Consider the following 13623-nt stretch of genomic DNA (forward strand, 5'->3'; position numbering starts at 1 on the left):
TATTGACTTTGGTTTGTCTGTCCGGAGGTTTACTGAAAACTACTAAAGTGATTCCTGTGAAATTTTTTGGAGGGGTGGGGCCTGACCTAAGGAGGAGTCCATTACATTCATGTTGTTTTCTTCATATTCTTTACCATGGTGAACACCAGGCCCATCCTTTAAACCTGAATACTTTGTGTATTGTCAAAGGGGCAAATTAAATGAAACATATTCCAGGAGTCAGAAAGATGGTGTTTTAGAATTTCCACTTTCTGTGTCAACACGTATCACAGTTTAATTTAGGGCAAATAGAAAGTTGGGATTCTCTAAGAAAGAGAAAAACAACCCACAAATTTAACACATACTATTACATCATACTAACTATGAATGCAATAGAATCCATTGAATATACTGGATATCAACACCAAATATTCACATGTTACATTACATGTCCTTTAGCTGACGCTTTTATCCGAAGCGACTCCCAATCAGTGCTTTCAACATCTAAGAATAGTGCCTCCCCTGACAATACAAATCAGTTTCCACAAGTCCCACGTGTGTCCTCCTCCCGACATACTGGCATTTCGTGGAATCTTGAAGCGATCGATCATCTCCTCTTTCCACTGGCCGCTGGGGAAGGTGGCGTCCGGCTCCGACATGGGGGGCAGTTTAGAGATTCCAAACAGAGCCATGATACCGTGACTGCACAGCGCTCGAGAGAGGGTGACGAACGTAGCCTTGCTAGAGATGGATGTTTTATGTCCTCTGGACATCTGCGGGGGGGGAACAGAGATTGCGATAAACATTTGATCATTTCCTTTTTGTCATGTGAATATGAGAATTCCATTTGAAGGCTCCTCGAAAACAGTTTGATGCTGCACGAGCCGGCGTCACACAGCAGAGAAGAGTCAGAGGAAGATTTTAGAGCACAGAAATAGTTGGATCCGTCATTATTGCCGTTGTAATTTGACACTATTGTGAATACATGGTGTGTGAAGCTGAACAGAGGTAAAGAGTATACGTACGAGGTTGAACTCGTTGTTGGCCATCAGGTTGAGGTCTTGGATGGAGAACAGGTAGCTTTGCAGCGTGTTGATTGTGGGAAGAATGGTGTTCATCATGTCGGTTAGAGTCTCAGCTATCTGAAGCATAACCACCACCAGGCTCTGCATCTCTTCAGACAGCACCACCTGAAAGAAACAGATCAACATTCAAACACTTCCATTGCTCTTTCTTCTCTTTTCCCTCTTCATCTGTGAAGCTGTGGAAGCCGCGGCTATTTTTCATGCTAACAAAGCCCTGGGTCTTTAGTCATGTTTTACTTCATCTTGTCTTTCCTCAAAATAAAAACTCTAACGAGAATATATATCTCATAAGTTACATACATACATCACAAATATACTTTCTACTTCTCTCTTCATCATATTTCAGCAATTCTCTCTTTTAACTCTTCGTTCTTGTCATTGCTTTTTTCCATTGTATCTAGACATCATTTGATTTCTTCTTCAGCCAAGGAAACAAGGGTTAGGGTAAGTATTATCTGATATTTAGTCAATGTCTTAAGAGGCTGTTAGCTTATTACCAATAGATAATATTAGTTTGTCAAATAGTTTTTAATAATTCTGTAAACTCTTGAAGTGTAATACTGCATGTACAAGCAACATTATGCCCATAGAATTCAACAAAGCCACTCAAGGTGTAATTTCCACCCAGTAGCACTGTGCATCAGCAGTTTCACTTATTAGGGAAATGACATGCTGCTAAATTTAGCAGGACTACAAAGTCAAAAGGCAAAAAGCCATGTTAGCTTTTATCTGGAATGAATGGATGAATGTCAAACATTCACATTTCTTTTAGCTCCGCATTGTCCTCCAGCGAATATACTGAAATAATATGAGGACACAGCTATGATGCTATATGTTTGATGCAAGGCAGATAGCATACAGTGGACCGAAGACTTCTTGTCATGTGCGACAAGTCTAACAAGAACAACTAAATCAAAAATAAGGGAAATGTATCAGTCTTAAATAAACAAAAAGTTGCACATGAAGTAGAGAGAGAAGATTTAAAAGAGGAACCCTTTGAAAACCATTTACACTTATTAATTAATACATCAATGCAACTACACCTTGATGAGTCTCATATTCAAACCTGAATAGTTTTATGAAGTTTTGGGGATGGACAGTGTTTGCTGTCGTGAATAAAATGGAAAAAAACATCAGCTACAGTAAGAATTCTTTTTTTTTTTCAAATGTGTGACAGAGAGAGCTTTGTCTGGTGAACAAACGTTTTCTCACACAAAAGCTTTTCTCTCCGACTCATCTATCCCTCAAACAAACACACTGTAGAATCAAACGTGCACCGGGACCCACGGAAACCATTTTCTTTAACCACTCGGCTGCTAGAGGACAATGTGCAATCATCACATTCACACGTTCACCACAACGTGAAGACATTGAACCACAGTAAACCATGTTGTTTATCTGGTCTGAGGACAGAAGACGGAGGCTTACTCTGTAGAGGAGCTTTTCCATGTTGAGATGGCGCACCATCAGCAGTGAAAAGCTGTACCACTGCTCGGCACTCATGGAGCAGAAGGTCTTTAAGATGGCCACGTGCGATGCTTTCATGTTCACCGAGGATGTGGAGTTGCACTGGCGCAGGTTCACCAACCAGGACAGGATCTGTTCGGAGAGAGATAAAGACAGATGTGGAAAGAAGCGACAGAGGAACAGGAGATGGTACATCATGCACTGAACTGCAGAAAGGTATAAACACAAGCAATTCTCCTATAGCACATCTGTGTAGTTGATACAAGATTCCTACTTTCATGGTTGTTTTTTTATCCTTTGAGAGTCAAATGGGGAGCAGGGGCCAATCCCAGCTGACATTTTATGTACATGGGTCTAAGTTCTCCTCCATTTGGTTAAAAAAAACAATAACAACATGTATTATGTTTGGGGACAGGGTCAATTTTACCACGAGAATGGTGGGTAATCAAACACGTGTCAAGCATCACCACCTCCAATTGTCTTCGGAGCCGGCAATTATGGAAATGTGTTTGCTCCGATCGAAAGGACGTTCACCAGTCGCACAGGTCGGCTGCCACTCCATTTAGTCGTATTTCACTCACCTGCGCAGCGTGCAGACACTAATGTGTCTGATAAACTCCATTTAAGAGCACTTGTTTCCTGCGGTCGTACCAGCAGAGACTTTCAGACGACAGCCTTTCATTCCACTAATTCCTGTCTGCTCTGGAGAAATGCTCCGTGGAGTGATTTGGATCGGCCCTGTAAATCCGTCTCCATTGTACTGTAACGTCAACAGTTAAAAAAATGTTGAAGCCTGATTGATATTGTATTAAATAGAACAGGCGCGCTTTACAAAAGGCACCTTCTGTGCCATTAGCAGAAGGTTACAGGGTTCTCTGGAGATGAAAGTGAAGTTACATTTACTGTAAATTGCCCTACGCAGCAGCAGCCTTCAGCAAAGAGTACAGGTTAGACAGGCCTCATGAAAAAAAACAATACTCCGATGTAATATTAAGTCTACAGCACATGCCAATTAAAACATGGCAGATTATCAAAGCTATAGAAGGTCTGCTGCACCCCACAGCCTGCAATGATACGTGGGTAAATATGAGAAGGGAAAAATTGGACCTTGGTCGACATTATTTGCTGAGGATTACAGGAACAAGGCTTCTTTGCATCAGCAAATTCCGTGTGTCCTCAGGTTCACTGCAGCCGAGCTCAGACTACAGGAGTTGTACGACCCTGACCAATTAAGAAATTTGGGTTGCATAACAAACCAGAGGAGAATCTTCACAGATATTTCAAACATGTTTGAAAAACAATGGCACATCACACACTACAGGATATTTTTAAGATTGTTGCTCAAGAGGGAGCGACACACCCTCTTATGTCACCACTTCCTGACACGAGGAAACAAACGTGACATACATGTTTGAGCTCCTGCTCTATCTGTAATAATTATAATAATAATACTAACAGTGCTTTGCCGGGTTATAAATGACAGCAGAATAAAAAAGTCTGCATGAGAAAAAGATTGGGGAGACATGGTCAACACTGTCTATTCCTCACATGTCAGCTACTGTCGAGCCCACACTGCCGTGTTAAAGTCATCCATGACAACTCTGACTTGTCAACTACTTGTCAACAACAACAGTGCCCCCTGCTGCCCATCTGCTATAGATGCCTCTGCCACTGCTTCATTAAACTACACTGTACCAGGCTAAACCCACAGGTAAACAACTAATCTACAACAATGCACAACAATGTGTCAACGTTTTTTATAGTTGACTTGTAAATTGGTCTTTCCTACTTGCTTGTAATGCTCTGCACTGTCCCCCGTACAGAAGCTTGGTTTGCAGAGGCCTTTTCAAAAAGCTCGCCAGGTCCCTCTCATTGGATCCTCTAGTACGGACTGAATCAAGCCCAATTTTAAATCCTAAATATCAACCATGCTTGATAATTGTCATGATGATTCTGGGGTTCCAGGCCCCAAAACCTCCTTGTGTCTGAGCCCAGCTTGAGGCGGGGACTTCATGTTTGCTTGCACACTTACAATATGTGCTGCTATTAAGAGGATGCTTAATGGGGGTGCAGCTGTCTCACCTCCAAATTGTTGTTTGGTACAACGGCTCCCATCAGCAGGTGCAGAGCTGCTGGATCGAAATCCATGTGCCGCTGAACATCCTGAACAAAGGCAGCTTTATCTCTTAGCAGCTCTCCGACCGTCACCACTCCTGTGGAGAGAAAGTCATAGAAGTGTGAGCCGAAGAGTTTTTATTTTCTTTTTATATATTGAAACTAAATATCTAGTTTTATAAGTTTTAATAATTCATGCTGTGGAGCAGTTATCACATAATGGATGCTGAAGCTGGTTTCAGTGTTTTTTCCTAAACAGCTTTATTTGTTTTTATTGCCAATTGCCGAAACAGCCTTTATACTGAAACTGCTCTTTAAAAGAAAAGAGAGAACAACAATTAAGTGGCATGTTTTCTCATCCAGCCATTCGCACTGAGAGAGGATGCCTCAGGATTGTAATTATGTTTCCAGCCAGGTCTTCAAAGGTGTTTACTGGAGCAACAATCGTGGACAAGGTGACAATGGAGAAACGCGCTGCTCTAATAAGTTGTTAGATGATCGAGAGACGAGCGGAGCGAGGACATAAGACACAAAAAGACATGCGCGGCAACAGGTGAGATGAAATGAGCTGTCGGTTGTCATGGAAACAAGGTTTGTGATGTGCTCACAGCCGACCAGGCAGGCGGTGCCATTTTAATACAAATGTGACCATAGCCTTGAATTCTACATTTTGAACACTTTAAAAGCTTTGGATTATGTAAAAACTACAAAAGAAAATATTTTTTAAGCACTGGATTAGTTTGCATATACAGAATTAACTGGTTATATGTGAGGGTGTTCTACTACCTGAACAAAAGATTATGATTTCCCTCCTGTCCATTTGTTTGTTTGTTTGTTTTTCAGAAGAATTCTAAGAATTCTAAGAAAGGTTTTCAGAAAGATAAGACATGGGGCAAGAAAGAAAGCACTAACGGGACTGATGTGGTCAAAGAGGCGGATCCCGGATTTTCTTTTAACACTTTCTTTCTTCCTTTTTATGCTTTAGACATTTTTCAGTTTCTAAGGGAATTATTAATGGATCTTGATGAGAAACATTAGACTTATTTAGAGAACCCATGTCTTTGATTTTATGAAATTTGATGCAGCTTGACTGAATTTGGCCTTGTGAAGTTTTTACTTTGGGCCATTCTAGTTTAGGTCTCTAATTCAGTTTCAGATTACATTTCTTGAACCTGATTTATCTTGAGAATTACCCATCACAAAGCTGGTGCTAGAAACAGGAACATTAGGAATAAGTATTCTGCAGGCCTCCTCTGTCGCTGTATTGTAATAATAAAATCATAATTATTGTGTACTGAATCATATTGAGAAAAAAAAACATATTGTCCCAACCCTAATATCATAATGCTAAATACAAAAGCTGTAAAATACAGACTAAGGTCTCACCTGGGGATGTGACGTTAATGTTGAGAGAGCTCAGGCTGCTGGTGTTGAAGCCCAAACCTTGACCCAACACATCCGTCCTGTACATACAGAGAGAGAGAGAGAGAGAGAGAGAGAGAGAGAGAGAGAGAGAGAGAGAGAGAGAGAGAGAGAGAGAGAGAGAGAGAGAGAGAGAGAGAGAGAGAGAAATGGTAACCACAAAAGTAAAAGGTCTGATTGTGAGAGATACATTAATACAGTTTGATCATGAATTATCAAAAACAGTCTGTTTTAAGTAGACTTTACACTTCCTGCTGCTTTTTAGGAGAATAGACTCAAAGAGATAGGTGAGGAGTAAAGACCTCGACAAAGGTGAGGGCAGATTTCCGTAAACAAACAGCAGTTGAAAGCCATTAAAAGAAAAACATTTGCGAAGGATGAAGACAAAGCCCAGTACCAGTCCGAATCGATGTTGTAGGTTTTGGGCTCCCCGATGAAACTCTGGAAGATGGCATCAGTCAGCGTGCTGGTGTTTATCAGCAGGCTCTCGGCCAGGATCTGCAGGCTGGGCAGGATGGTGCGGCACAGCTGACCACGCTCTATGGAGAGGAACCGCAGCAGCTGTTGCATTGTCTCCGTGTTCTCCAAGGCGCACACCTACGGCAAATCACTCACGTTAGTCACCATGAACAAATGCAGCCAAATTGGGTTAGTCATGAATCGCAACCCACGATGGCGTTGGTGTGTTGAACTAGATTTGTTCATTTCAGGACTTTAGGTTTAAAACAATGAATCCCCTCCAAATAAAGAAATTAGATTAGGCAGATTTTCTTTTTCAGGGAAGTTCTCGGTTTATAATTCTAACTTCTTGCTCCACCATTCAGGTCTGAGCAAAACTTTGAATAACCTGATGATTTATATGTTGCTGCCTTTTTTTGGTTTGAACATAAAATAATGGCTGTGACATTTAATCTAAAAATATATCAGCAATATATCACTGTCAGCCTCAATGAAAACCCATTTTATCCAAATGTATCAATGCTGTTGTAATTGTTGAATATTCATGTCCATGTCGCAGCTGTATTTTGATAGAATTTAACTGCCATTTGACTTTATTAGACTTTAGTTCAACAACTCTGAGACTGCAACTGCAAGAACTCCCATATAAAACTGAACGTGTTTATCATATGATGCATATGAGTGTCTTAGCCCCAATAGCATAAGTGTTGTGCTGCAGCTGTACGCTTTGCCATATCAAAATAATTCAATTACTTATAATAAAAATGTGCTTATCAACAAACTTTATCTTGTCAATGTTTTCAGCCATTGCAGAGGACACATTGACAAGCCCTGCACCCAAACCATGAAAGAAACATCACAGTCTGCAGAACGCTGCAGCCGATGGCTCTGGATCAGGAGGAACAATCTGAACTGGGCCCAAAGGCGTTAGGGACATGTAAACACCCCCAGGTCTGATCAGCCTGTGGTTGGTCTGCCTTATAAGGGGATGTCTTGTGTTTAAAGGGCCAAACCACCCGATGATGCTAAGGTACACAACTGATGATACGTCCCTCTACTGGTGGCCGCTAACATCTACTGGTGGCTGGCAACTTATCATCAAATTTGTGCGAAAATCCTTCAATCATGCAAAAGATTTTGTCTTTTTTTTTTAATTCCCTGATTTTTATGAATGATTGTGTAAAAGCATCAGGGGTAATTCAGAGACCTGGGATGTCAGGAGGGTAAGTTTCTCTTTGAGCTGCTGGTCGGTCATGTTGCTTTGGAAGAGATCAGCTGCTGTTTGGAGGGTCTGCTGCATGAGCATCAGGATCTCTGTGAAGGGAGGAGGGAGAGAGAGGGAGGGGAAAAACAAGGGTTAGAGAGGTTATGAGACGAACAGATGGGACGGAAAAGGGGAAAAGAGGTCAGTCAGGTCTGAAAGGTGACAGAACAACATAGTATCCCGCTGGGCTTCATTAGGACTCGTGCCAGTGCGAGGGTCCAGCGTCGTCGGGTGGCGAGCAGCAACTGGCGCTCCTCAAAACGAACCCCGGTGCGGCACTGACGGAGCCAGAAGTACCAGATGATGTCGTGCATTAAAACACATCTGACAAGCCCTAAGAAAGACACCACCTCAGGTAACGAGACGCGATGACAGAATATTTAATGAGGCTAAAATTAGACAATGTTGATGTCAAATCTCAGGGGGCTCAACACCTGGAGGCCTTTACAATTACAGTTCACTGTGTGTTTGCGTGTGAGGAATATTAGCGGCTTTGTGGTGAAGTGGAGCTGCTTACAAAACGATTCAGTGCATCAAAAACATTATCACACAAACACAGGCGGCGATTAAAAAGGAGGTCATCGATGTCCACTTGTGCGAGTGCGAGGGGAGACATTTAGCGAGGGCGGACAGGATAAGTGATTGAATTCTACTTTGCTAATGAGATTTAAAAAGGTGCTGAGTGGCTTTCTGCTGGAGAAGGGCCATATGGCCCTGGGCTCTTTGGGAGCTCGAGCTAAGCTGGTGTGAAGTCTTATTCCTCATATCTGCGGAATGAATTATGTCGCGCTATAATCATGTTTACAATAACAACGGCATAAACAGAACGTTTTATGGTCTTCCCCGTGGTCTCGCAATGGCGGTGAAGGTCAGAGCGAGAGGTGGCTCTCTTCCAAGCTGCGTGGTGGTTTTAATGGCACGGGCTGGCAGACTGTGCTCCTGCAGACATACAGGGGGCGTCGCAGCAGGTATGTAGATGAAGCTGCAGCATCAGTGTGGACTCCACAGTGCAGCGACAATTAGACCGAGCATGAGCGCGGAGCGAATTCGCTGCAGAGTCAGGAGGTAAAGTTAATTACGAGAGACTGGGAGGATAGAGCAGCGTTCGCTTGGTTATTCTCCGTTTAACTAGTGCCGTGTAAAGTTCTCTGATCCTGAGAAGCCTCTGAAGACGGCGGATCTGAACTCGGACGTTACCTTGAGACTCGTCGGCCAATGCCCGGGTGATATTTTTAAACACAGGGGGGAGTGGAATGGCATCGGTAAGCATGGCAACAGCACTCATCAGGAGATTCTCCGTCGACCTGGGGAAGAGTAAGCAAAGAAATTTAGATCCCTTCATTCCTTAAAGCTCTATCTGACCCAGTGTTAATCGTACTTACATCTGAAGTACACTGGGCAATGTGAAGAGGGAGAGCCCAGCAAGAGAGGCATCAATGGTCTCTTCCCGAGAGGCGTTCAAGCCCCACGGCATGTCCCTCGTAACTCCCTTCAACACAACACTCAGATCAGGATTGGCAAAGAACATGTGGACTGTCTCGAAGATCTCTCCTGTGGTGGGAGGAACGCTGAGGGCTTCGAACATGGCGTGGTAGTCGATGTAGAACAGGTCAATGAAGTCGTCCATGGGGTCCCTCATTTGCATCATCGGCGCCTCGCGTTTGTGTCGGACCCTCATCGAATGGTTAGCGCCGGCCATATGTGACATTGACATTCCTTGCTGCTGATGCATAGGAGGCAGGAGACCAGGGGTGCCCAACAGCTGCTTCAGCATTCCTATGGTGTTCCCAGCTAGGTCCACGAACAGCTCAGAGTTTTCCGGCATTTCCACGCACAGCTTGCTCAGGAGGGGGAAGACGGACCTGAGGATGTCGTACAGTCTGTGCACCACCTCCATCGCCAGATTCACTCCGGAGGCTCGAGTGGAGCCCAACCAGGTGGTCAGCTCCACCACCTTCCGCACAATCAGAGTCGTCTCTTTGAATCCCAGGATTTGCTCCAGGCCTCGGTAAACCTTGGGGTCGTCACCAAGTATCATCAGGTCAGCCATGAATTTGACAACTCCTCTCAACGCGTTAATAATAGACGCCTCGTTGAGTCCGGAAACGTTCATTGACATCGCGGAGAAGATGTCACTTGCGGTGATGTTGGCAGAGGTTAGGAAGGTCATCGCTGTCTGTTGGAGGAGGTCCTCGCAGGTGCTGCTGTTTTCAAGAAGATGGGAGTTGATGATGAAGTAACTCATCGCCTTCTCTACCGCCTCGATGTACGGCTGGAGGGAAGGGGCTGCTTCACGCAGCTGGTCTGTGAGCATTTTGATTGAAGACAAGCTGTGGACGGGAGAAATGTAAGGAATGAATTAAAAAAATGTAAGCACATGTATTGACACCTGACTGACCTCATTTAGTTCTCTCTTAAACACAATGATTCCACAGAAATCTCATTGTGTCTCTCAATGCCTCTCAACCAGAGGTAATGTTTCTTCTTTCGCTTAGTTTTCCTTTTTCCTCAACATAAATGATCTATAACTCATGTAGCCAGACCTGATTGATTCCCGGCGATATACAGAATGTGAACATTATCATCGTGCCCGGCTCATTATTGCTGCTGGCGTACAAAGGGAAATCAATTTTAAAAGGATATCGCATTTAGCTGAATCATTGTTACGCCTCTATCAGCGCAGGATTTTTCAGCCAGAGAAGTTCAGTTCCTTGAGTGATTGTGCATTGAATCAAATTGGCTTGACTGGTGCATTGTGGATAGTGTCGTAACAACAAATGGAGCAGTGAGTTCATGTGTGTTGAAATGCACGATGGATGCAGAACATTTGCGCAATTAAAACACTGCAAAACTTGATTTAAACTGTGTGACGTTCAGTGGGTTTTGTTTGTGGCTGTGACACATGTTGATATGACCGCTTCACAAGCCTGTACTGTCTGATCTACTGAAGGGGATGAAAAGTATGTCGTGATGTTCCAATGCAACTTCTGAACACTGTGTCTGCTATGACATATAATCTGACTGCAGCTGTACATAAGTCACCTGTTCTGTAACTGTACGTCCTGGAGCTGCTTGTTCCAGTAAAGCTGCGCCTCTTGGCTCAGAGGCCGGCCTGCCAGCATTCCGAGCTGCTTGGACAAAGCTGAGATAAGCTGCTCCGCTACAAGCGATTGGTTGACAACGACCAGGTACAGAGCCTGCATGGTTTCGGCAATCCTGGCAGCTGTGGCATTCACCGGTCCCACGCCCATGTGCTGTGCAGGCAACACACAGAGAGATGGACTGTTAGCAGCTGGCGGCTTTCTATGTGTGTCAACACTGCCACCAAGTGGTGCAACTCTGAACTGTACTTGAATAAGAATATTGTTGGCATAATGTTTATTATTTTAGTCTGCTCAAGCAAATTTGTTTTGGGTATTTTCCTATTTGACGTAGCATCTACTCACAGTCATGTTAATGTGGGAGTAAGGAGTCAGAGCTGCAGCATAGGCCTCGATGACAGGCTGCAGGCTGATGTTGCACCACATGGCCATGAAGCCCGGGCTCAACCCGGCCGCCTCCCTGACCGGCTCCCATGGTCTGAGAGCCTCCCTGCACCCCAGTGTGCCATTCGCCTAGAGAGAGAGAGGGAGAGGGAGAGAGAGAGAGAGAGAGAGAGAGAGAGAGAGAGAGAGAGAGAGAGAGAGAGAGAGAGAGAGAGAGACAGAGAGAGAGAGAGAGATAAGAGAGAAATGGTAACGAAAAATAAATGAAAGGTCTGATTGTGTTTCAGCTGCATTGTTCAGAGAAAACCAGTTCAGAGGTGAGACAGAGACGGACACAGAATAAAGTGGATGGGAAACAAAAGGCGGAGGCGGGAGGGAAATATCATAATCTCTCTGTTGTGCAAGTTAGAGGAAACAAAGTAAAGGGCAGGAGTCTCACACAGGTATCATCGACTCGGAGACTGACACAGCTGCTACAGACCCACACACACACCGAGCAACAGTTTATAATTTGTTTTATGTTTTTGTACAAAGTTTTTGTACTTTTCCTGCATTTGGACAGATCCGGGTTAGTTATGTAAATAATGGCGAGTCAACCTTATTCTTTCCATTTAAAATAAAATACAAAAAATTTCACAGTTACCACTTCACTCGATAAAACTGCACAGTCAATTGTTATCCAACACACCAGCCATGTAGTGTTCTTTTTTTGACCCTGAGAGCATTTCATTTTATAGCACCACATTTTAAATTATGATATGAATGAGGCACCTCTTCATTTGCTGCATGTCAACATGCGCATTGATACTGAGTCAACTTATGTGACAAATGTTTTTTATCTCAGCCATGGGGTATCATCTATGTTTGTCTGTTAGTTAAAAGGATTACGCGAGAACTACTGGATGGATTTACACTAAACCTGGTGGAAAGATAGTAAAAGGATGGTAAGAAAATAACCCTTTAAATTTTGGTACAGATCCAATTGAGGGAGAGGAGAAAGAATTTTTTTTTCTCACTTTCTTTAACAAAGTTAGAATGTATTTTTCAATATGTCTTTTTGCTCTCACTTCAACTAATAAACCTTCATCACAAGTTATTAGGACCTGATCAGTACACAAAGTTTTCTTAGTGTTTGTTTGATTCACTCCAGAGTTTATGAGGCAGCATTTAACATCAGCAAAATGAGTCATCAATATTTTACGGCTCAGTACAGCTCGAGACGTGACGCGAGCGGACAGGACTCAGTGTTAAAGTGACTGAGGATCCGGATTCATGATCCCACACAATCGATTAATATGTAAATACATGATCATAGGTTTGTCGTCTAAATCATCCCCCAAAAAAAACAATTGAAGTTGTGAACTATTTCATTTTCATCTGTATGAACTGAACTTTGAACCAGTTCTTTTCAAGTGTGAGCACGGATTCCTAGAGTGTTATCAAGGATGATGAAGCACATTCGGTACAGTGAAACCAGACAGCTGCTGGTATGGTACGTGCAAATAGAAGGGTGTGGTATAACTTTTTATATAATGTTTTTTTTTAGCCTAGATTGGCAGAAGTGTACGTGCCGGTCCTGTTTCAAGTTCTTCTACATCTTACATCAGATGTTCTCATCAGAGTCACCAAGTGAACAACACTCACTACTGACTGAGGAATGGAAAAGATCTGCATTGACAAGTGTCCAGTGAACCAGCTCACAGGTTTTTTGTGTTCAGGTATGTGAGTGTTGTCTGACAGAAAGCTTTGAGGGGCAAACAAGAATGCACACGAAAGGTTCCACACCTACAAGGAACAATAGTCCTCACCGTGCTCCTGCATCACGTGCTATCCACAAATCGCCAAGATGACAGATTTGTTCTTTTAACTGCAGTGAGGCGTCAAGATTTATGCAACGATGCAGTCGCTCTTCTCTCTCACAGACACACGCATGCAAACATGTCTGCGGAAAGGCATGACGAACACAGTGAAGCAGAATGTACGAATGTAACCGCGCAGTGACAGTGGCGGTCTAACCTGCTGAGCCGCCTGCAGCGTGTGCTCGATGGCAGCCTGGATTCCTTCCGTGACCTCCGACAGGTTGAAATGACTGGTATTTACAGAACGTGCAACTTCCCTCATCAAGGTTACCACAGGGGTCTGAAGGCTTAGTAGCATCACTGAAAAAGAAAAGATTTGATTCACATGAATGGCATTATTTAATAAATATACACAGGTAAACAGCAGGTAAATCAAATAAGAAAGTAGTTTCAGGTATTTTATGGTTTGCTTTGCAAGGCCAACCAGATCTACTGGTGTAATGTAAGTTTATTATTTGCCATGATATGTGCCTCCTACACACAGTAGG

At 43.3% G+C, this 13623-nt stretch overlaps 1 protein-coding gene across 1 annotated transcript in view; it reads right to left on the reverse strand.

The window, feature by feature from the left end:
* The window catches only part of abca12 (ATP-binding cassette, sub-family A (ABC1), member 12), a 73239-nt gene that overhangs the window by 36302 nt on the left and 23314 nt on the right, over positions 1-13623 (reverse strand). Inside the window, exons 29-41 of the mRNA XM_061088037.1 lie at positions 13293-13435; positions 11238-11405; positions 10834-11045; positions 9174-10121; positions 8989-9095; positions 7976-8125; positions 7735-7841; positions 6466-6665; positions 6033-6109; positions 4614-4741; positions 2493-2663; positions 1005-1169; positions 557-752 (exon numbers count right to left, since the gene is read on the reverse strand). Coding sequence (XP_060944020.1) covers positions 557-752; positions 1005-1169; positions 2493-2663; positions 4614-4741; positions 6033-6109; positions 6466-6665; positions 7735-7841; positions 7976-8125; positions 8989-9095; positions 9174-10121; positions 10834-11045; positions 11238-11405; positions 13293-13435 — 2772 coding nt within the window. The remainder of the gene's footprint in view (positions 1-556; positions 753-1004; positions 1170-2492; positions 2664-4613; positions 4742-6032; positions 6110-6465; positions 6666-7734; positions 7842-7975; positions 8126-8988; positions 9096-9173; positions 10122-10833; positions 11046-11237; positions 11406-13292; positions 13436-13623) is intronic.

Source organism: Limanda limanda, chromosome 16, assembly GCF_963576545.1.
Source record: "Limanda limanda chromosome 16, fLimLim1.1, whole genome shotgun sequence".
Lineage (NCBI taxonomy): Eukaryota > Metazoa > Chordata > Actinopteri > Pleuronectiformes > Pleuronectidae > Limanda > Limanda limanda.